The sequence below is a fragment of the Pleurodeles waltl genome, chromosome 9 (genome assembly GCF_031143425.1).
Source record: "Pleurodeles waltl isolate 20211129_DDA chromosome 9, aPleWal1.hap1.20221129, whole genome shotgun sequence".
In the NCBI taxonomy this organism is placed as follows: domain Eukaryota; kingdom Metazoa; phylum Chordata; class Amphibia; order Caudata; family Salamandridae; genus Pleurodeles; species Pleurodeles waltl.
Genome location: NC_090448.1, coordinates 290,915,691 through 290,939,810, shown reverse-complemented (window position 1 = coordinate 290,939,810; position 24,120 = coordinate 290,915,691). Strand labels below are relative to the sequence as shown.

Sequence of the window (24,120 nt, the reverse complement as noted above, 5' to 3'; positions counted from 1 at the left end):
GAGCGTAAGAGGTTGTATGTGTGTTTGGGAGTGTTCATGTGACTGGGTGCGTGTTTGCTTGTATGGGTGAGTGACAGAGTTTTTTTGTGACTTTATCAGTGAGTGAATGGATGAGTCAGTGCCTGTATGGGTGAGTGAGTGGATGTATCACTAGGTTTTTGCATAAGCGTGTGGATGTGTCAGTGTATTTATGAGAGAGTGAATGGATGAGTGAGTAGCTATATCGTTGCTCTGTGGGTGTGTCAGTGTGTGCATTGGTGAGTGAATGGGTGTATGAGTTGCTGCATGGGTGAGTGAGTGGGTGTGTGAGTGGTTGTATGGATGAGTTAGTGGATGGGTTAGTCACTGTATTTGTGAGTGAGTGGACTAAGTAGGTGTATGAGTGACTGTATACATAAGTGATACGTGCCCGCCCCAGGCTGATCTCGGCCCTGGGACCCATTCCCCATGGCCCGGCCTATTTATTATTTATTTTTGGGGGAGGGGGGACCATGCGGTTTCCCCCCCAGGCCAATCTCAACCCCGGGAACTCCATCACCGGACCCTGGACTAACTATTTATTTTTGGGCGGGGAAAAGGGGTCGCATGGTCCCCCTCCCCAGGACCGGTCTTGGCCCTGAGGCCCCATCCCCAGGGCCAGCTTAATTATTAATTTGTTTTTTTTCAGGTGAGGGAGACTGCATGACCCCCTTCCCACAGCCAGCTTCGGCCCCAGAGACCCCATCCCTCAGGGCCCACCCTTTTATTTATTTATTTTCTAAAATATTTGTTTGAGGGAGAAGCGGGCTCGTGGCTTCCCCCCCCAGCTGATTTTGGCCCCATGGACCCCAGCCATCCGTCCTGGGTACCTCACAGGGCATCCAGTGTGCGATGGCGACCATGGGGGGAGCCTGAACGCCCCTGCAGTCCTAGCCAGCTCCCCACCTCATGCAGGAGCCGGCATTGCTTTTGCCCCAGGGAGCTACTAAAGATGCAGTTCCCTGTCTGCAAAAGCAATTGTTTCCTTTATTTCCCTGCCCATGACAGGGAAACAGAGGAAACCTCCACTCGCAGTGAGGGAGAGCTGTTTGATAGCTCTTCTTCGCTACAAGTGGGGTGTTTGCTCTGACTTAGCGGCAGCTGTCAAAGCTTCCGCCAAGTCAGAGCAAACAGCTCTGTCCCGGGTGGACATCTCGGGACATAGCAGGAGCCGGCCCTGGGGGGTGGTGGTCCCCAGGCCCTTCTATTGCTCCTATAGGGGGTCAGCCGGCCCCCTCCGACATTCAATTTTGCCCTATGGAAGTGGTGGTTCCCAGGGCAGGAGGTCCACTACGGACTCCCTATCTTCTTTTAATTCAACCCCGTGGAGGTGGTGGCCCCTGGGGCTTGGCTGCGCACCCCCCCCACATAGAATTATCATAAAGCCCTGGGGACGTGGCAGGCCCCAGGGCTGCAGGGGGGCTGCATGGCCCCCTGCATAAAATAACTATAAAGACCCAGGGAGGTGGCGGTCCCCAGGGCAGAGATAAGCCCAGGGCCCCGTGCACCCCCCTCCTTTATTTTAAACATGCCCTCGGGACCTGGCCACCCATGGGCTGAAGCTGAGTCCCACAATGGCCTCCAACACTTCCTGGTGTGAAGTGTTAGCAGCCAATCAGAGCTCTGCATTTCCCTGCACAAGCTTATCATTAATAAGTAATGGCAGCCAAAAAAAAAATATATATATATATATATATATATATATATATATATATATATATATATATATATACACACACACACACATACACACACACACACACACACACACAGTATCACCCAGTGCATTTTAACATTCTGTGCAACATATGCTGAAGTCAAACACATCACTAAACATGAATTACAGGCTAGCACACTATCTATAGAGCATGTCCAATATCCGGTACAATTCAGCATATTATTAACTACTAGCCACGGTGCACCACCGGGACCACTGTCCAGAACACGCTAAGGCTGACTCCAACGTCTAGTACATGTTAACATGCCATCCAACACTGATCATGGTCTGGCATGGCCTGGCACATGGCCAACAGGACTTGAGCCCTTGAGCTACCGGCAGACCTCTAAAAGATCCTGCATAATCCTGCATCTCACCTTTGCACACCACCTCCGCAAATGGCTGCACACACACAGAAAAAAACGGAGGATGTATAGCCCACCGTAGGCGGGCCCTTCACGGATGTGAATGAAACATGGCAGCAGCAAAGATTGAAGCCCTGTTGGGGTCTAGGCCAGGCCGTGCGTTAGCTAACCCCGTTGTAACACCAAAGATCGCACCTGACCAGCATGAAGATATCTGGGGGGCTGCCTGGCCTGGAGAAACCCTGACGTGAGTGGACCCCATCACAGGCGGCAGCCGGCACTCTGCTGGCATGGAACGAACTGGACCCAGTGGGTATTGGTGGTGTGGAAAAGCTGGGATCAGAGGCAGAGAGGAGCTGTGTCAGGACCAAGCGGGCCCCATACCCAACAACAGGACCCAATGAGGGGGCACTGCGGGAGTGCCAACATAAAGAAAGAGGGGGCGGCTTGGTCCCCGGTACCCCCCCAGCCTGGCCAGTAACCAACAGCAGCAGATCGCGGAAGCTGTCAACAAGCCTTACCTAGGCCAGATCCTCGAATTTTAGCAGGCCCCTCAGTGCGTACAAGAAAACGCAGAGCCATGCATGGGGTACCATTCAGCAAGTGGCAATGTGATGGAGTCCGATCTATTTGTGCATTCCATTTGTGAATAGGGAAGGGACATCACACTGAATAAACTTGGCTGCTGTGTCCCGCATCCCATAGGCATATTGACTCACTGACGAGGGTACTTGGAACGCAGCATTTGAGGTGCTGGATTGAGTGTGGGACGCCTGGCACCAACTGATGGGGGAGACTGACCCCATGAGCCTGGCATACCCCTTAACTGTGTGGACCAGCACAGAGGGACGGTAGGAGCGCAAATACTAACATGCCGTCACTTGAGGACCAGGTGTTCAAGACGATCCCAGATGCCGCCGGTTGGAGAGAGTGGACTGCTGCTCACAGGCATCAACCATGGGTAAGAAGAGACCTACTTGCTCACACACTAAGAACACCATCACTCAATATGGTGCCAGCCAACCCGGAGACTAACGCTTTGGGTGGGGCAGACAACGCAGAAGGCCTGTAAGATGGAGACCAAGAGCCTTTCAGGGCCATACTGTTGGCAGCCATACAAGGCTCCCGGACTGCACTTGAATATAAAATAAAGGCAGTATCTATTGATGTCAACCTCCTACGCATGGACCTAAGGAAGGTCGCAGATAAAGTCACAACCATGGAAGGTAATATCGAGGAGCTTGAGGGTGAAGTCGCAGCCCTCAAGCATCAGATGGCCCAGGTGACTATGGTCATGGGAGAAATGGAGCACCAAGTTGAGGATGTGGAGGATGGCTCCCACCGCAGTAACATCTGCATCTTGCGGTTCCCGGGGAGAGAGCGGAGGGGACCTCTGCCGAAAGGTTCCTAGAGGACTGGGTGCGGACAGAACTAAAACCATGGGGCCTGTCTGACTTCTTTGTAATGGAGCGAGCACATAGGGCACTGCTTTCCCACCACCTGGGGCCCCCATCCAGGGCCCTCATTGCCAGAATACTAAATGACCATAAAAGAGACAGTATCCTTCGAGCTGCCCGTAAGCAGGTTGGTCCTCTCTTTGGAAACAGCAAGATAGCCATTTACCTGGACTATATGAGAAAGGTGCAGGAGCAACAGAAAACAAAAGCTGAGGGCATTATAGCTTCAATACATGCTACTATATTCAGCTCGAATGAAGGTCATTTTCCAGGTGAAGGCGAACTTCTTTGACTATCCTGATCAGGTGTGGGAATGATTAGAACTCTGGGACAAGACAGCGGTGTCCTGACCGGTGGGGGAGGGGGCAGTCAGCAGAAGAACTGGGGAGCCCGACCCAAAGGGGGTTCCCAACGCAACTGCTCCACAAGGGAGGACTCTAACACCTAATCCCTTGGTCCCCCGAGGTGATGATCAGTGAGTGAGGGACCATGCAGCTTCACAGCTTGGACGCGCAACACATGGAGTTGAACAATGGAACTCAGCCACTCGCAAATGGAGCAGAGACGGGGGCATCCAGCCCGGTGGTGGTCTTTGAACCAGACACCATTGGAGGTAAATAAAGGTGATACCTGCCCCTTTATTGGTAGATTGTGGCCTTGTGAGGTGAATGATTGGGAGTTGGGGAGCCGGAAGTTCTTGGAATTTAGCATGGAACTCGGCCGGTGTGCTGCACCGTACTAGTGCACGGGCTGCTGGGCAACATTGAACTAGGAAACCATATTGGCGCAAAGCCGGGGTTGCCAAACCAGGTGCACTGAACTGCCAGGTAAGAACAGTTGCCGCCAAGGGGAGCTGGGACATTGTTTGCAGGTGTGAGTGGCTGGCCGGTTTGATGGCAGGTTGATTGGGTTAGCTGATCCCAGTTGGACAGGCTGAGATGTTGTGCAAGGCCTGGCACATGCAATGGATTGGCATAGATAGTCAATATGTTACGCTATGTTTGTCCGTGGGTGGATGGGGGGAGTTTGGTGTGTACTGTTCACTTACATTGTTGATTGGACAGCAGTTGAGAGTGGAGAGGATGCAGTGGTTGGTGGGAGGCTCACACCAGAACAATCAGAGGGTGATGGGGGGGTGGCAACAAAATACTGACCTGAAATGTCAGGTGGTTAGGTATCCACATCAAGAGATACAAAGTGCTCACCTTCTTGAAAAGGTATAAGATCAGTGTAGCTTGCTTGCAGGAAACACACTTGGATGACATAGGAGCCACATGACTAGCAAAAGAGTGGTGGGGACAGGTCTTTCATTCCTCCTACTCTGCATATGTTAATGTGGATGGCCCCAGGACTGCAGTTTTCCTTAACTTACATGGAGGATGATGTAGGACAGAGGTATGTGATGTTGCAGGGGACCCTTGACACCTATGTCCCAAACACTGATGATCCTGCCTTCTACCTTGCCATGCAGGACTTAGTAATGCAGGGTGCGGAGTCACCTCTTAAATGACTAGGAGACTTCAAGTGCATGCTAAATTGCAATTTCAATAGAACACCACCTAGGGCGGACACAAAAACGCATATGATGGCAGCACTTAGCGGGGTAATGCAGAAAAATGGCTTGGTGGGCATCTAGTGTACGAGCCATCCCACCCATAAGGCATACACATGCCAATCCATGATGCACAACACCTTCAGTAGGTTAGACAGGATATTGGTAGTCGGGATCCCACAGTTGGAGGACAGTGAGATAACACACCTGGTGTGCTTCCTGTTCAATCACTCCCCAGTCAGCTGCGCATTACGCTGTGGAGGCCCGATACAAAGAGAGGTGACATGGAGGATGCCAGTAGATAGTCTCCCTAATCTGGCTGGGAAGGAGGCACTCTCAAAGACGCTGACAGACTATATGGAGGTCAACTGGGGCTCCACAGTGCATGGGGCCACGGAATGGGAGGCCCTTAAAGCAGTGCTAAGTGGAGTCTGCCTGGGCTTGACCAGCAGGTTACAACAACAGCTGCAGGTGAAGTTGAGCAAAGAGGAATCAGCTCTGGCCTTGGTACAGGCGGAAGACCAGACCCTGTCTGATAAACGCCAGAGGGAACAGGGTGTGCGTAGGGAGATAGCAGATATTTGGGATCGCCTAGACAAGTACACATTAAAGCAATGTAGACAGAGGTTGTACAGGGAGGGAGAATTATCGGATAGGCTCTTGGCCTGGATCCTGTGTAGGAAGGATTCACCACTGCTTATGACATGCCTGGTGACACTGGAGGGTAACAGTGTCACCACTAGGGCGAGCACAGTGAGGCATCCCAGGAACATCTAGAGTGAGTGTTCACCACGGACCCCGATATAGATACGAACCGCTGCATACCTTTTTGGGGGGGCCTGGGGATGCCTACACTTGGAACTGCAGCAGCCGAGGTACTGGACGTCCTTACAGAACCTGAGCAGCTAAGGGCAGCATCATACATGCTCCCAGGGGCCAAGGCACTGGGTGGGGATGGCTTCCCTACTGAATTTTACCAGGCTTTCTCAACAACATCCACACAGGGCCTTTGGGAGGTTTTCTTGAGGCTAGAGACAAAGGGCTACTGCTGCCGACTATGAGGGAAGGGGATAGATATATGTTCCTTAAACTGGGTGGCGACAAGGCTGACCCCACAGCATACAGTCTGCTTCCCATGATTAATTCTGACATGAAGGTCCTGTGTAAATTACTCGCCAACCGACTGCCCCCTACATTACCAACCTGGCCTATGAGGATCATACCAAGATGGAACACGAATGAATCTCAGGCGCTTATCCCATGTTGTACATGAAGTTGAGTGCTGCAACAAGCAACTGACCTTGGTCTCTATTGACCTAGAAAAAGCTTTCCACACAGTGTACTTGGCCTATCTGCTCGAGGTCCTGAGGGTATTGGGTTTTGGACCCCACTTTCATGGGTGGGTACTGAACCCAGTGTCAGAGTGCGCGTGGGGTGGACTTGTTCAGAAAAATGGGACCTGGGCCACAGGATGTGTCAGGGATGCCCACTCTTGCCGCTCATGTCTGCACTCACGATGGAGCCTCTTACAATTTGGCCATGCCGGTAACTGAGGGATTGGGGCATATGGTTGGGGAACATTCATCGCATTGTATCAATGTATGTGGACAATACCTTATTCTATCTTTCCTCTCCCCACTTCGCACTGGTGACCCCGTTGCGCCTGTTGGATGAGTTTGGAGACCTCTTGGGTCTCAAGCTCAACTGTGCCAAATTACTGCTGTTCCCAATTCCATTGCTGGTTGGGACACTGGTGGAGAGACTTCGGGACATTGGGCTGCACTGGGATCTGATGCAATATAGATACCTGGGGACTGTGGTAGCAGACACCAGGATACAACTACTGCGCCTTAACATGGGCAGGGTACTAGGCTCACTAAAGACCTCTGACATTCTGGAATATGTTCCCCTGTCTTTGATGGGTAGGCTGGCCATCTCAAAGATGGTGCTCCTGCTGGGATGTTGGTATGTCCTTAAGAATATGCCTTCTCCCAGCGAAGGTGTTCAGGCAACTGGACTCTATCCTCATCTCCTTACTGTGGGTGGGCAGACATAGAAGGGTGGCCCAGGCTACGCTGACTAGACAATATGAGGAGGGTGGACTGGATGTGCCACGACTGGACTTCTATTGTTACGCCATGCACTTACAGCATGCAGCACAATGCCTGGTTGTAGGAGATAGTTGGGAGAAGTGTCTGCTGGAGGGGGTGGTGGAAGCACATCGACTGCCAGAACTGTTAATGTAGGGAGCGGGGGTCTCGAGTGACATGCCATACATAGTGTGACAGACAGCAAGACTATGGCAATGCTTTGTTACAGCAGTGCTGAAATATGCCCTATTCCACCAAGAGCTCTTGTTATGGATGCTGGTACCGATCAGGCAAATGATGGCCAATATGTCCTTCCTGGCATGGAGGGAGGGTGGTTGTTTCCTACTCTGGGACTTGTATCCCAGAGAGAATTGTATCACTTTTGAGTAGGCCTGCGCAGAGTTTGCACTAGGTCCTGGGCACTTCTTACACCAGGCGGGTTTGAGCGAGGTGGCCAAATAGGCCTGGCCCTCCTACCCTCCAGCACCCAGAGCGACCCAAGTTCTTGGGATCTTGCTGTCTGGCAGGACAGGTAAGCATCTGTTCACACTATTATACAAATCCATAAGGAGTGATGCAGTGAGTAGACAACCGCGGGTATGTGCAGCCTGGGATGCCGACTTAGGAACCCCGCTGCGAGATGGGGACTGGGCACTTGTCAGTGAACTTACTTGATTAGTCTCTTGCAGCGCCCGCTTCAAGTTGGTACATTACAACTTCCAGCACCGAACCTACTCAACCCCTAGGGATCGCCATCACATGACACTGTCCCGAACGGATGTTCGTTGTGGTACTGAGGGAGTGGGCTTCCTACACCTGGCCTGGGACTGCTGGGTGGTGCAGAGTTACCGAAATTGGGTGGTGGATGAGTTAAAACAGGCTACACACCTAAGAATAGAGCGAACGCCCAAGTGCGGTGTCCTGGGAATAATTAAAAGGCCCAAAGGTCAGAAAAGGTCGTACAAATTTCTGCAGGTAGCACTGGTGCTGGCCAGGTGCAGGGTTACCATCACTTGGATGGGGAGCGAGCTCCCAAGACAGAGCACTGGCATAGGGACGTCGTGGAGTGGTCTCTAGCAGAGGAGGTCCGTATGAAGCGCAGTAGGAGAGATGATAAGGTGGATGAGGAACTCATTGTCTGGCGAGGCCTTTGTGAAAAACTTCTAGACCCTGATGCTGCTACAGCGACGGATGATAGCAACAGCTCTGATGACAATGTGGAAGTTGGCACTGAACCAGTCAAAGGAGTGATCCCACCCACGCCTAGAGAATGGAACATGTATGGAATGATGACTCAGATCACAGTGGGAAACTGACACTGCGGGTGAAAGTTGGATGCTGGGGTGTGTGCTTTCCTATGTTTTGCTTAACGTGAGATCAAACTCATGCTCATATAACTGCAGTGTTGTAGTTGATAAAATAGAAAAAGGTGTATAAAAAAACATTGACCACAGCTCAACAAAGGTTCATCGATTATGACATTTTGGCCTGCTTTCCAATATCTATTGAATACTAACATGTTGTCCAATACCCACTAAAATCAGCTCACCGTCTAGCGCTAAATATTTGCCATAACACTTTTCATCAATCAAGCAATGTTAATGTGTTGCACAGCATTATCCAGATGTTAGTGCTCATTACAACAAACAGCACTAACCACAGCTCATAGTGTCCATCGCCCAGGGCATATTAATGTGTAATCCAACATCTGCTGCAAGTCAGTACAACTCCTAGAACTCACTTCAAGTCATTTGAGAAAACCTGTGAGCAGAGCATACTGTACAAAATCCACTACAGTAATTGCCCTTTCCAGCTCTGGCCACAGCACTGCCCAATATCACCCACAACATCCTGAACTGCAATCCAACTTTCATTATAAACCTGGATCCTCCTAGCACTAATGAAAGGTTGGCACACTGTCTATCACCCAAGTTATGTCAACACAATGTCCAGCGCCCAGTAACAATTAACAAAAAACACGCAATCCATCATACAGGATATATTGACACACTCTCCAAGATCCATCACATGTTACAACACTGTCCAACATCCATTATATGTCTGTACACCTCAAGGTCGGCACAGGGCTCATCGCCCAATACATGTCGATATACTATTCATTTTCATGATGTAAGTAGACTGTTCAACATCTGCAACAGGGTACATCGAAGATTAACTGCTAGCCAGCCTTCTAAATCCCCGGACATGTCTATATGGTGTTAAACATCATCCCACGTTATCAATTACTAAACTCCTTAACCAAGTCAGCCCACTTCTCAGCAATAATCACAGGCCAGTGCACTGCACATCACCAAATGCAAGTTCAGACTGTCCGACATCCATCAGGTGATAATACGCTATTGAACATCCATCACTCACCTGGTGACTCCTACAGGTCAACATATCTCAGAATAATGAACTGACATCCCACTGTCCAACACATATAAGCAGTTATCCACTGTTCAGGACATGTTCACATGCAGTCAATTCAAGTTCAGTCCACTGCCAGCATACAAGGATAAAACAACATATCGCGCACTGCCCAGCTCAGGTAACACATTACCATACAGAACATGCTACCACACTGTCCAGACACTGCCAACACACCTCCCACACTAACCACAGGTTTGCACATTGTATTTCATCAAGCACTCTGCAGGCTTACCACATTGCAATACATCAGTTCCACACAGTGACATTTTTACAAATTAACGCCTACTGAACTCTTACCAGAGACCAAATTACTGTCCATCAAATAGCCAAACTCTCACTTTAAGGCAGCACACCAACAATATCTAACGTAGTTCAGCACACTATCCAGAAATCTCCTCGTGTATAACTAACGACATAAACCAGCATACCTAAGGCGTAAGCAACAATTGTGTTGTCCCAAAATAAAGGCCTAAAGTTATGATCCAGTCATCCTAGACAGCCATCTACATAGTTTTTGTGTGAATGTGCTGCCTGGGCTAATCCAGTTAATTATGTCACAATTGGACTCAGAACCCAAGCTGACATCGTGAACCAAAGGAATATTCTGGATTGCCTACTGATGCTCATTGTTAGAGATGAGGGGCTGGGTAAAGACAACTGATATTTTTCTGTACGCAAGATGGCCCCTTTAAATAACCCTGATTTCCCCGCTTCATTCCACCATTTCCAGTGTGTTCAGTTCATAGCAGATCCTAGACTTCAGTGTAGGCTGACAGTTTGTCATGCAGCGCACATTTTCTTATGTCTAATCCCTTCCCTCCCCCTATTCCCAGGGGGAAATTAACACTTAGCTTTTCATGAGAGGCAAAGGCATGTTCCTTAAAGTGAGTGAGTGTTAATTCCCACGTTGGATTTAATAAATCTTCCCTTGGCTGCTCGGCCCAAGCTGGTAGCTGTTGCATTAAGATGTGAGTGATTGGCAGTTAAAAGTGTACATACAAGAACTGCAGAATGCACAGCTCAGCAGATGACAGATGTTTAGAATGAGTCTGATTTATGTTCCTATAGAGACTGGAGACTCATAAACCCTTCATGTTTCTTTTGTTGTCTTGTAATTTCAAGCGTGCAAAGCACTGTTCTCAAGCTGCCCATCACATACTTGGAAACAAGCATTGGCAAAGCCAATAGGTCTTAATTTTGCGAGAGTTAAAACTATTGGCGCTGTGAATGACAATGCCTTTTGCCCATGTGTTGTGGAGTGGAGTGGAATGGAGTGGAGTGGATGTATGTGGTATGGTGCGGAATATGTGGTTTGGATTGGAATTGTTAGTTGTGTAGTCGAATTATGTGGCATGGTGTGCAGTGAAATTATGTGGATAGCAATTACGTGGTATTAGGTGCACTGGATCTTTCCGTAGCTTTTGTGACCCTAGTGACCTGACCTCTGGGTGTAAAGGGAGCCCTACCTGACTGACTACCCCTCCCACTACCATCTACACTAGTGGGTAGCGGAATTGTGTGTTATAGACTGTAACTATGTGGAATGGTATTTTGTGTTGATCGTGTCTGTTAATGGGCAAGAGGAGGGGGCAGGATAGCAGAAGGGGAGGAGAAATACTGATGTAGAAGGATCCAGGCCATTTGTGTTTGTGTGTGAGGGTCCTCTATGCTTCTCCAAAGTGTATGGTCTTGATCTGTGCAGTGAATATGCCACTATGCAGCGAAGTGCACAGCCAAAAGGCCTCGCCTTTGGGACCCTATATGTGTTTAGCCAGGCAACTCATTATCCCCCACTGGCATGCCCACACACTTTCTCCACATCTTTGAATAGTCGAACAAGCTTTTTCTTTTTTCAAAGTCGATATGAAACGAGAAATGTTAAAAGGTTTAACTTTTGCTTACTGTTAGTTGGCTTTTCTTGTTTACTTCTAACCTTCACACCCCTTCATAAACTGCATATCACAGAAGAAACGCCCGCCCTAATAAGCTGAAGCACATTGTTAACACTCTATACCTTCTTGCGGCCACTGCAATCTAACTATACAGGAATCTCCTTCTGTGCAGCCGTCAAACCCCAAGTCACAGAGCGAGAAGAGGGTGCTTGCCTTCGGAGTCCTCATTCACACCCTGGAGTGCGTGTACACACCCGGCTGTCTGATCCTCTGCAAATACCGCCGCCAGTGCCACTGCTCGTAGCGCTAAGGGCAGTCCCGAGTTAACGTATGGCAGACCATTTTCACAAGAAGTTATTTTAAGAAATTGCTTTTCCTCCGGTAGAATCATTGTGACTGACATCTGCAAACAACCCCTCTCAGTGCAGGCGCATGCAACATTTGTTTTTTTTTGTGTTTTTTTGGGGGGTGCAGGCGGGGCGGGTGCGGTAATCAGGAATGCAATGATGGCAAAACAACATATCGCCAACTAAACAAGCATTTGCAATGCAACGGATCTTGCGTTTGCTCGTGTTATAGCGTAATAGCGTTTTGAACTCCTGACCGGACTTTTCTTGCCACATAAGCCATGTAGGTAACTTGAAAAAGTGCAATTAACTGTGTAACAGGGTTGATATGCAAAGCGCTCGACTTCTGCCAAGCGAGATCACGTTGCGAAAATAGAGAAAAAGTAGTCCACGAACCGGACGGAAAACAGCAAGCCTCGTATGTTTTCTGTACTTGGTCGATGCGCTAGAGGAGGGCTAACCACCGGAAAAGGCATGACGTATGCATGCCTTCCACTAATGAAATCAAGCAGATTCTAACAGGCAATCCCACGAACCAATGAAAGACACTGACGTGACGTGGACGGAGCGCCGAGCCCTTTTTAATTCCTAAAGCGTCTTGCTAGCGAAACGCATGCGCAAGCGCACGCGACGCAGGCTCGACCCTAAAAAACAGCCTCAGAAGTGGTTTAAAATAGGTGGAGGGTCTAATAAAAAATAAACAAACCCAGCCAACTGCAGTCCCAGACCTGTCTGCTTGCACTCATGCAGGCCAAGGGGAGGGGAGTAGAGAGTGTGGGGTTAGCAAGGAAGGAATCACTGTTCGGGTCTGCTCCTTTGTATTCTGATATGTAGTGAGTGTTCTAACCCGAAGCAGAGGGAGCCAGGTTACACTGTGATCCTAAGAGTGTCTGAAGCACAGTGGGATCCAAATACGCGCAGTAGTGAAACGAGGCATGTGTGTCTATGTGGTGAGGGTGGGGGACACGATTTAGCTGAATCGTGGGTTTTTAGGGAGTTTGTTTGGTGTGCCCATACCTGCAAAGAGCTGTGAAGTGCTTTATGGAGAACATCTTCTTGTAACCAGAGCACTTGAACCACGAGGTGCTGAGGAAACAAAAACTGCTCTGAGGTCCTGGTGAGGCCAGATTTGCAAACCTCAGGGTGTCATTAGGGGAGTGAGAAGGCTTGACAGTCAAAGGGAGGGTACTAGATACCAGCTGCATATTTTTTTCTCTCATTGTCAATTAAAAAAACCTGGTGGTTAAATAATTTGATCACAATCACACATTTGGTGAAATGAGAGCACCAAAATTAGATGCCAGCTCTCACGTTCGTAAAGTAGCTCGGTCACTACTACTCATGTCCTTCAATCGCAAAAGTGGGAGCAAACAACAGGCACAAAAATTCCCCTGGAATTAAAACAAAAGTACAAATTCTAGGTTAAAAAAAAAATCACACACTAAGGTGGCATTACTATAAGAAGGTTACACCAGATGATGCCATGTCCACTGCTATGCTTTTCCTTTAAAACAACAGTAACGTTACCACCGACCGATGTGTTTCAAATATTGTCGGCAACCACTATAACTCCCAGAATGCAACAGACGAAAATGAAAAGTCTGGCTTCTCCATTGGTATGCCAGGTCCAGCAGACCTCACCATGAATAGGGTTCCAGTGTTAATGGGGGCGCTACTTGTACTCCTAGATTCTACCCCTGCTGTGATTTAGCCATTAGACAGAAACATGCATTTCAGAATGGAAATATTACTCTTGGCCTATAGCTCCAGCAGCTTCAGGGCAAGGCACAAAGTAAAAACATATAAAAAGCACGACCTGGAAGTACCACGATGTTGCTTCTGGTCATAAGACAGTGCTACAAAATAAGAGATAATTATAAGCATTCTGGTTTTCTCTGAAAAGACTTAAGATTGTTGCTGTGGTGCATTGTTAATCACACATGCTGCCCTTTTACAGCTGTTCAATCAATCATTTGTAAAGCGGACTACTCACCAGTTAGGGTCTCAAGGCGCTGAAGGGGGTGGGGGCGACTGCTACTGCTCGAAAAGCCTGGTCTTGAGGCGTTTCCTGAAGGTCAGGAGGTCCTGGGTCTGTCGTACGTGAACCGGGAGGGAGTTCCACGTCTTGGCGGTGAGGTGGGAACAGGATCTGCCACCGGATGTGGTCCGACGGATGTGAGGGACGGTGGCGAGGGCGAGGTTGGCGGATCGTAGCTGGCAGGTAGGAGTGTGGAAGGTAAGTCGCTCATTAAGGTAGGCAGGGCCTGCATTGTGGAGAGCTTTGTGAGCATGGACCAGGAGCTTGAAAGTGATCCTCTAGTTGACGGGAAGCCAGTGTAGGTCTCTGAGGTGAGCTGTGATGTGGTTGCGGCAAGGGATGTTGAGGATGAGGCGTGCAGAGGCGTTCTGTATTCGTTGCAGTCTCTTCTGGAGCTTGGCCGTTGATCCTGAGTAGAGCACGTTGCAGTCTGCACGTTGCAGTCTGCTGCTGACAAGGGCGTGGGTGACCATCTTTCTAGTTTTGGTGGGGGTCCATCTGAAGATCTTGCGGAGCATGCAGAGGGTGTTGAAACAGGTGGATGAGACGGCGTTGACTTGTTGGGTCATGGTGAGAGATGAGTCAAGGATGAAACCTAGGTTGCGTGCGTGGGTAGTGGGTGTTGGTGCGGTTCCTAGGGTGGCTGGCCACCAGGAGTCGTCCCATGCAGAGCGGTTGGAGCAGAGGATGAGGATCTCAGTCTTGTCGGAGTTCAGTTTGAGGCGGCTCATCTTCATCCAGTTGGCGATGGCATGCAGTCCGTCATGGAGGCTAGTCTTACCGGTGGCAGGGTCCTTGGTGACAGAGAGGATCAGCTGGGTGTCGTCTGCGTGGGAGATGATGTTGAGTCTGTGGGATCTGACGATGTTGGCGAGCTGAGCCATTTAGATGTTGAAGAGAGTTGGGCTGAGAGAGGATCCTTGGGGAACGCCGCAGATGGTCGTGGTGGCTTCAGACAGGAACGGAGGGAGGCGGACTCTCTGGGTTCTGCCGGAGAGGAAGGATGTGAGCCAGTCCAGGGCCTTTTGGCGGATCCCAGCGTCGAAGAGGCGTGTGCGCAGGGTGTGGTGACAGATGGTGTCGAAGTCTGCCGAGAGATCTAGGAGGATGAGGGCAGCGGTTTCGCCTTTGTCGAGCATGGTCCTGATGTCGTCGGTTGCGGCGATGAGTGCAGTCTTGGTGCTGTGGTTCCTACGGAATCCGGATTGGGAGATGTCTAGCGTGTTGTTGTCCTCCAAGAAGCGGGTCAGTTGGCGGTTGACTATCTTCTCGATGACCTTCGCAGGGAGGGGAGGAGGGAGATGGGCCGGTAGTTCTTGAGGTCTCCAGGGTCTGCTTTGGGCTTCTTTAGCAGGGCGTTGACTTCGGCGTGTTTCCACATATCCGGGAAGGTTGAGGTCTCGAAGGAGCTGTTGATGACGGCTCGGAGCTGGGAAGCAATGATTTTGTTGGCCTTGTTGAGGACGTGGTGGGGGTAGGAGTCTGTAGGGGAGCTTGATAGGATGGAGCTCATGGTTTTGCTGGTTTCTTCATCGTTGGTGGGGGTCCAGGAGTTCAGTACGTCGGTGCGGCAGGGTGCTTTGGTGTTGGTTGTGTCATTGGTGGTGATGGTGGGAGATGCCAATGTGAAACTTTCGTGTATGTCTGCGATCTTGCGGTGCAAGTAGTTGGAGAGGGAGTTGCAGAGGTCTTGGGAGTGAGGGGGGTCGGTAGTGCAGGATTTGGGTTTGGTGAGTTCTTTAATGATGGCAAAAAGATCCTTGCTGTTGTGCACGTTGTTGTCTATGTGTTCTTTGTAGAAGGATGGTTTGGTGGTCCGGATTAGGTGGTGATGTTTGCGCATTGGCTGATTTGAGGGCGGAGAAGTTGCTCACTGAAGGTTTTTGGCGCCAGGCTTTCTCAAATTTCTGGCATTCTCGTTTGGAAGATTGAAGTTCTGCGGTGAACCAGGGGGCTGTCTTGTTGGTGCAGGTGTTGTTGGGTTTTTTGAGTGGGGCGAGGGAGTCGGCGCATGGTCCTAGCCATCAAGTGAAGTTGAGGGCGGCGGTGTTGGGGTCGTTGGTACTGGGAAGTGGAGCTTGTGCGAGGTTCGAGATCAGTAGTTCTTTGGAGATCTTGTTCCACTTGTGGTAGGGGATCGGAAGTTGTTGGTGGTGGGTGGTGGGCTTCAAGAAGGAAAAGTGAATGCAGTGGTGGTCAGTCCAGTGGAGTTCTGTGGTGTAAGTGAAGGTGATGAGGTTACTGGAGGAGAAAATGGCATCTAGCGTGTGACTGGCTGAGTGGGTGGGTGAGGTGACTAGTTGCTTGAGGCCGAGGTTTGCGAGGTTGTCCAGCAGGGTAGTGGAGTTCCAGTCGTTGGTGCTCTCCAGGTGAAAGTTTAGGTCCCCAAGGAGTAGGTAGTTTGTGGAGGTGAGGGCGTGGGTGCTGATAACGTCGGCAATGGTGTCACAGAATGGGAGGTGGGGTTGTTATGAAACAACATTCTGCAATTAACTTTAAACACAGAACGAGGGACATTCAGGTGAAAAGGAATTCGCTATTTGCAACGGGGCTAGTCTGACCTTCTACCACACACTGGCTACAAATGAACTGCCCTTTGCTTAGAGTTCTCGCCTTCATGCAGGTGGCAATGGGCTGATTTGGCAGGGAAGCCAAAGTGTCCAGTATGTGGCCTCACTTCAGTGCATGTGCACTCCTGGGGGTGTCCTTCTATTGGGGGTATTTATCATTACATTCATTAGTGCACCCCACAATTATGTAATACGAAGATTGAGTGAACAATGCAACATTAAACATTATGATAACCCCTCATTGACCAACACAGACACCCACAATGTATTTCTTATTCTTTGGAAAGTAAATGAGCGGGTGAAACAGGATATAGGTGTTTATCTGTAATGTGAGATCTAACCACGCCCACAGTAGTTCCAGGGGGAGGCATCTCTCTGTTCCCAGTACCCTCCCCCACCACAACATGACTTCACACATATTTGCCACACCAGAGACAGAAAAGGGAGGGCAGAAGGATGAGACAGTTATTGAAAGCAGATGCCCGGCTCCCTTCCGGCTATTTCCCAGCTCTGCCAAAGCAGGGAAGAGGACAAATTCCTGATTTCAATTTAAAGTAGGCCAGAGAGGGAGGGCCCTGCACAGCTCTTTGTCCCCCCTGCCTCTTCAGGAAACAGCAAGGAGAGCTATAGAGAGTCTGCAAAATTTTACATTGACTTTCTAGGGAAAGGAGAAACATATGCACTTTCAGAAACCTGAAAGGCAGAGTTTGGGAAATACAGGGTGCACCACTGATGTAATTTCTAGTGGTTGAGTTCTACACGGAGGGGACCGCCTTTGCTAATCGCTCAAAGACATTACTGCCAGGGAAGATCCAAAGAAAAGAAGGAGGGATGTCAAACTCGTAGTCAGAGAAAAAATGAGCGGTTATGTCACGACAGATGACAGAGCATTGTGTAATCTGCAAAAGAAAACCAACAGAAGCAGCAGAGGTAGGCCCAAGCTCTGCGCACACAAGGGGCAGTCTGCGGTGGCACAGGATGGGGAGCAGCAGGGGGAGCAGCTGTGCAACCAGACAGCCTTACCATGTCACCTGCAGAAACAGAAGAAAAAAGTAGTGCCAAAAACAAGCCTAAATGCACACAGGTGGAAGGCTACAAGTCCTGGGGCCTGCTCCATGAGAAGGAATAAACAATCAAAAAGGAAGGACAGTTGGGAACAAATACCCATTTGAAAGCAAGGAATTTTAAAGGGCACTGAATCAAATGAATGAAAAGCAGTGGGTGGGCTCTAGGCCCACAAAGTGATTACAACAGGTCTCAAAACTCGACCTAAAAAGAACATTGACAAAGCCGTACTTTTGGCTTTTGTAGAAAGGAAAGTGTTTACTACTGTACGGGAGCTGCTTTAGTTTGAGTCCTTTGCAGCCAGTGCAAGTTTTCTTGCAACATTACCTTTCAACCTGACCAACTTTAGTGGTCTTCTGATAAAGTCTACACTCAATAGAACTTAGAGTCAAAAATCTATCAATCTGGTTAGATGAACAAGGTTGGCTTCGCCCCTAAAGTGGTGATTAAGCCAGCACCCAGAGATTTGCAGCCTTACATGGGTGTATATTAACTAATTTCAGGAATTCCTCCATAATTTCCAGGTTACACCAGTCAAAGCTTTTCAGGAGTAATCTTGGAATAGCACTGTGAATTATTTTTTCACATACCAGGATAGAAATGAGGAATTCCTTGTGAGCAAAAAATGATTCAAGCTGGTGTAAGAGCAGAAAGGTTTTTCCAGTTTACCGGCTACACCCATAACAATTCTGGGGTTGGGGATACATCCTGTTCTGAAGAGGTGTTTACTGATGACATTGATAGTAGATCTTCAACCATTTCCAAGGTGGGGTGGGAAAAGGGCATACAATGATTTCAGAATACCAAGAAACATATGAGGTTGTGTATGCCCAAATTTCCAGCTCCTTCCCACTTTGAATGCCCACAGGAGTATATTTACTCACATTGCTATCTCTTTGTCAGCAAATCAAGTTACAAGCACAAAACCAAGTTTCCTGAATAGGTTATTTGCTCATATAAGACTGACACACATGCACAAATAGCTTTAAAAATGACTATATTCATTATATATTTTTTGTTAGGCATAAATGTGGGTAAAAGAATGTCACCTGAGACCAATGAATGATGGGCATGCCAATACCCTTTCTCAGGGAGCTGCTCCTGCAGAGACTCAAATTAGATTCATGCACAGTTTTTTTGTGCCAGTTGATTACATGTCACCTCATGCCTCACCATGGGCATTGATCAGGCTAGTAGCTGGAAACAAATGGGATCACTGACAGAATATCAAAACCAAAAATATTGTGTGAACAAAATATTGTGTCAAAAACATTTGAGGTACAAAATATCAAGAAAGTAAGTGCAAATAGGTAAATAAAGATTTATTACTCTTAACTCCACATTTACATACCTTGAAGTTATATATATTATCAAGGTACAATATGTGAAGTTATATATAGGGAAATTTACTTACTTATAGAAACTTAACTTCAAAATATTTTTACCCTCGATATTCTTGACACAATATTTTGTCCCACAATATTTTTGGTTCCAATATTCTGTGTAAACACCCAACAGAGGCAGCCCTGCATCTGGTGGGAGGTGAGAGCCTGTCACAGACGTGGTCAGCACTGGCAACATCTGTCTGCGAGGAAGAGATGGCGAACTAAGATGATGAAAGAGTAGGAGAAATTAAAGGAATTGAGAGAGTAGTGGAAAGTAAAGAGAAAGAAGAAAGCAGGAGGAAGATATGATGGGTGGAGAGTTAAGAGGCAGAAATTAGACAAGGTGATGGTGAACCTGAATGATTCACCAAAGGTATAAGTTGGAGTGGGGTCATATATAATGTTGTAGTAATAAGGGGAGAACACGTCAGGGAGTGAAAAGATTGAGTCATATATGAGGAATGACAGAGGTGAAGTGAGATTACTGTAAGAGAAAAGTGTGGATATACCTGCAAGAGAAAGAGTGGTTTTAAGGTAAATCTTAGAGATATAGTGAAGAAGAAAGCAAAAATACTGAGGCATAAGAGAGGGCAAAATACTGAAGCATAAAAGAGGGCGAAGAGGGAGGAAGAAGTGGCAAAATAGAAAGAGATATAAAGTGATAATTACTATGAGATAGAAATGTGCAGTTACAGAAAGTGCTTCAGCAGAGAGACAGGTGGGCACAAAAGCCAGATATGCATGAAATACATGCATCAATGGGAAGTGTAATATAATAACATTATCACTGTTCTCTGAAGGGAGCACCACGTTAGCGAACAAATTACCCTATTCGTGATTTTAAATAAATATTCTCGGAGCACGATATAGCTAGTTTAAACAGGTTTGTTGCACTAAATACTATGCTTTTTAGGATTATTCATTGATTATTTTTAAATTCAACAACGTTCTGAAGCCGGCAACCTTTTAAAAGAACACTTTCATGATAACATTATCCACAGGTCTATTTGTTTGATCCATGGGCCTTCTGAGTGGAGGATCGTAGTTCTCTTTTTTTACCAATCCTTCTCTTTGACATGGACGCTGGGTGATCTATACTGGGAAAGGGAAAGTGAAGAGTTCCTAGGGAGTCTTAGATCAGCTGTCACACTACTTGAGTCAAATTCCTTTTGTTTTCTATCACTAACTGCATTCAACCTTTTTTGGTCTCTCCTTGGCCTTTTTGTGGTCTCTGCATAAAGGGGTGTTATTATGAATGACCTTCACAAGATGGGTTTAATCAACGATCATGTAATGAGTGCAATAACCTCCTAGTTGACTTCCTTGAGTACGCTTTCGCACCACTGCAAAGTGTTATTAACCCTAAGTTGAACATTTTTTTAAACTCTCCAGACTAATATCCATCTCCCATTTTTTATATTAGACAGGATAGATTTGTTCCATAATCAGGGAAGTATGCAAATTGATAATGCAAATCTGAAAGACCACACATTGCTCTAATATACTTCATCCTTAGTCTCTACTGCTGCACACCCACTGAACCATGGAGCTTTGCGGACTGTAACCTGAAATCAAATTTTTTTTTAAATGGGGAGCGCAGCACAGAACATCCAAACAATACAGAATAGCAATCTCAACTGTTTGATAAGTAATATACTTTTTCTATATTTGTTGATTGTTAAGTGTCTCATTCTGTTGATGTCTCCATCACCAACCAACACATACCTCCATTGTTCTTCAGGTGTCAATCTATCCCGACGTAGCTCCCATGTATTTTTCTTCATAGTTCTGTACAAGCATCTTCTGCATCCGTAGGCAGGAAGAGATCCAGGTGGAAGGCTCTGAATGAGGGTGCTGGACCTTAAAGTCATTGCATCCTAGAAGGGGGAGGCTTTGTGTGCCTGCCATATCTCAGAATCCGCCCTAGTTGGGAAATGATCTGTAGTATTGTATTACCCTTCTCAATTTAGCCCATCCCTGCCAGGTAAACCTATATATTTGCATACCAATTTACAGAGCATATACAGAGTCCTCAAAGTGAACACGCCTGTATTCCAATGTCAATAACTTTGTCAAACTCTTCAGTCCAAAAATCCTATAACAGGACTCAGATACATTTGTCGTGGGGAAATGATTAATTGGTGTGTTGGATACCATTTGGAAATGAGGATGTTTCTCAAATGCTGTTTGTCAATATAACCATTTGTTGCTTCTATGTATTTTGCAGATGTACAAAATGATCCTCTTCTTGCTAGAGCAGGCTAGCTACCCTTGAGGCATCTGAAGATCTCTGATTGACGTTTATCCATCTCAAGGCAAACAGAAGTGCCAGCAAATGAGTGCAAACAGTTCTTGGCAAGGAACTCTTCTCAGACGTCCGTTCCATCATCTTCAAACAGCCAACAGATTTTCCACCCAGTCTTTAGCTTTGAATGGTCAAGGGCGATGGCTCTGCTGGTAAGGCCCATGGCGCATCGTGCAGCACGGTTGGAACTATCCAATTTCACATGGATGACACTACTTTTGTTCAAAAGTCTGCAACTGGTCCACCCCAGTCAGAGCCCCAGCTACAGCATAGTGGTGAAGAAGGAGATCAGCATCGATGGGGATCTGGTCATTGGGGGTCTATTTCCTGTGCATGAGAAGGGGTCCACCATGGAAGAATGTGGAAAGATCAATGAGCATCGTGGAATCCAACGGTTGGAGGCCATGCTTTTTGCCCTAGATGAGATTAACAGGGACCACCGCATCCTGCCTGGCATCAAACTTGGTGCCCATATACTGGACACATGCTCTAAGGACACCTATGCCCTGGAGCAGTCACTGGACTTTGTTCGGGCCTCCCTGACAAAGGTGGATGGTTCAGAACACATCTGCCCTGACGGATCATATGCCATCCACGATGAAGTACCCATGGCCATAACGGGTGTCATTGGGGGGTCCTACAGCGACGTTTCCATTCAGGTAAGCTGGGATACTGTTGCTCAGAAATGGAAGGGAGTGGTAAAAGGCAGAAGATTCAGGAAAACATGAGCAAAGGAAGTTATATGGGAAGAGAGGAGAGCAGCAAATGAAGAGAAGTGAGCATGCACCAAAGAAACAAAGGGCCTGATTTAGAGTTTTTCGGACAGGTACCCCATCATGCTAACCTAACAGGAGCACATTTATCTCACTCATTTCACTAGTAGTAAGTAAAATCTTTATTCTAATATAATAATATCCACAAAAGAAACACCAATAAAGATATACAGGCAAATCATCGAGACCATACAGAAGCTCAAGATACTAAAATTCAAGCAAGATAAAGATGCATTTAAAATATAAGTAATACTTACAGATCCTCCCCTATATGCAATTCAAACAAAACAAACACCTATTGTATGAAATGTAAAAACATATAAAATATTAAAACACTTACAGGTCCTCGCCTATGAGAAAATCTCCCAACTGTTTTAACACCATCCTCTTACGCCAGGCCATACTCCTTTCAGAAAAAGTCCTACGGAGCTACATACCTCATAATCATTTAACTGGCGAAGAAAAAGCAAAGCATCCCTGCAATTGGTAAAGCTGTAATTTCGTAACAGAGGTAAGAAGTGCAATTTTCTTAGAGGCACATAGTATTTACAGAAGAACATTAAATGTAGCAGCGTTTGTGGGGAGTGCTCATCACAGGGGCAGATACAGATATTGCTGGAGGACAACTGTCTCTGAGGAAAGGACAGTAACCAGTGAAGGGACCCTAGTCTGAAGCGGGTTAAAAGCAATCTCTCATACACATTATGTACAAACAATAAATAAGGGGCTGGCCCCGGGCAAATTTGTACCATACAGTAATCTTTGACAGTTACCTTGACCACTTCATTTGATTCACGAGCCGCACGCCTTAACTCAAAGAAGTGGTCACATATCCACGTGTTGTCTTTTTTGGTAATCAAATGCGGATTTTTAAACAAATGTGGGCAACCCACTTCATTCAGAAGTCCTTTGATATATTTCAGCCATGGGATTGAACAAGCGGGATCACTAAGAGCGCAATCCTGAATTATCAGCTGGTTGAGGACAGCTTCTTTATTAAGCCAAATTGCACACCACAGCTCCAACGGGGCGACACTAATTCTACCCTGTAAGTATTCAAGACCCAATTCCTGGTGGACAGAAAAATGGGGAGTAGAGGGTGGGACACCCAACAACCGGCAACAGAATACATTTTCCTCTACCTGAAGGTTCCCAACATCTTTATACCCCAACAACCCCATGCCATAGGTCACAGCCGGCAGACATTTTCTCTTATAAACCTCCAATATGGGGGCAACCGCCTTCCACCCTATATTGGCGGCCAGGGAGTGGGTAATACCCACTGTACGCACCATGCGTAATACCCTGTTTTTTAAGCAGGAACACCAACTACATGCTTCGTCAAATTCTAGCTCCAGATACAAAAAGGAACCTATTTTTGTTAAAGTTCATTCTCCTATCCGCATAGGGCACGTCTTGGTATTTTTAGGGCCACAAACCATTACAAAGGTCTTCGAGCAGTAGGTTTCAAGGTCTAAATTTTTCATGAACTTAACAAAACTATCCACTAGCAGTTTGAGCCCATTTGCAGTCCTCGCCAGTAAGACTGTATCATCCGCATACAGTAGGGCTGGAATGGCGTTATTGTGTATGCGGGTCACATCAGCTCTTGTAGAAACCAAGGTGTTCTCTAAGTCATTAATGTATAAAAGAAATACAATGGGGGCGAGGACACACCCCTGGCGAACACCCCGACTTACACCAAAACGGGAGGTGGTCTCGCCATTCAACCTATACTTTATTTTTGTCCTCTGGCCCTGGTGAAGGAATCTCAAAAAATCTACTAGGCCGTCATCAAGACCCATGTTTACAAGAATTGCCCGGCGCTTTTCCCTATTGACATTATCGAACGCGCTAGACAAGTCCTTAAAGGCCAAGTAAATGGACCCACCTTTCACATACTTGTACTTGGCCTTAAGAAGGTAAAGGTTCAGGTACTGCTCAATAGTGCCCAGAACTTTCCTGAAACCATATTGGGCCCAAGAATTTTTTTTCTCCTGCACCCAAGAGATCAAACATTCCAAAACCACCCTCCCCATTAATTTTGAGGAGGAGTCGAGCAGCGAGATTGGCCGATAACACCTAGGGTCTAGAGTATTGCCTTTTAAAAAAA

General features: G+C 47.4%; 1 protein-coding gene across 1 annotated transcript in view; it reads left to right on the top strand.

Annotated features, from left to right (window-relative positions):
• Positions 1-24,120, top strand: part of GRM2 (glutamate metabotropic receptor 2) — a 438,947-nt gene that overhangs the window by 204,411 nt on the left and 210,416 nt on the right. The window contains exon 2 of the mRNA XM_069206753.1: positions 21,157-21,893. Within this exon, the coding sequence (XP_069062854.1) occupies positions 21,375-21,893 (519 nt within the window). The 5' untranslated portion in view covers positions 21,157-21,374. The remainder of the gene's footprint in view (positions 1-21,156; positions 21,894-24,120) is intronic.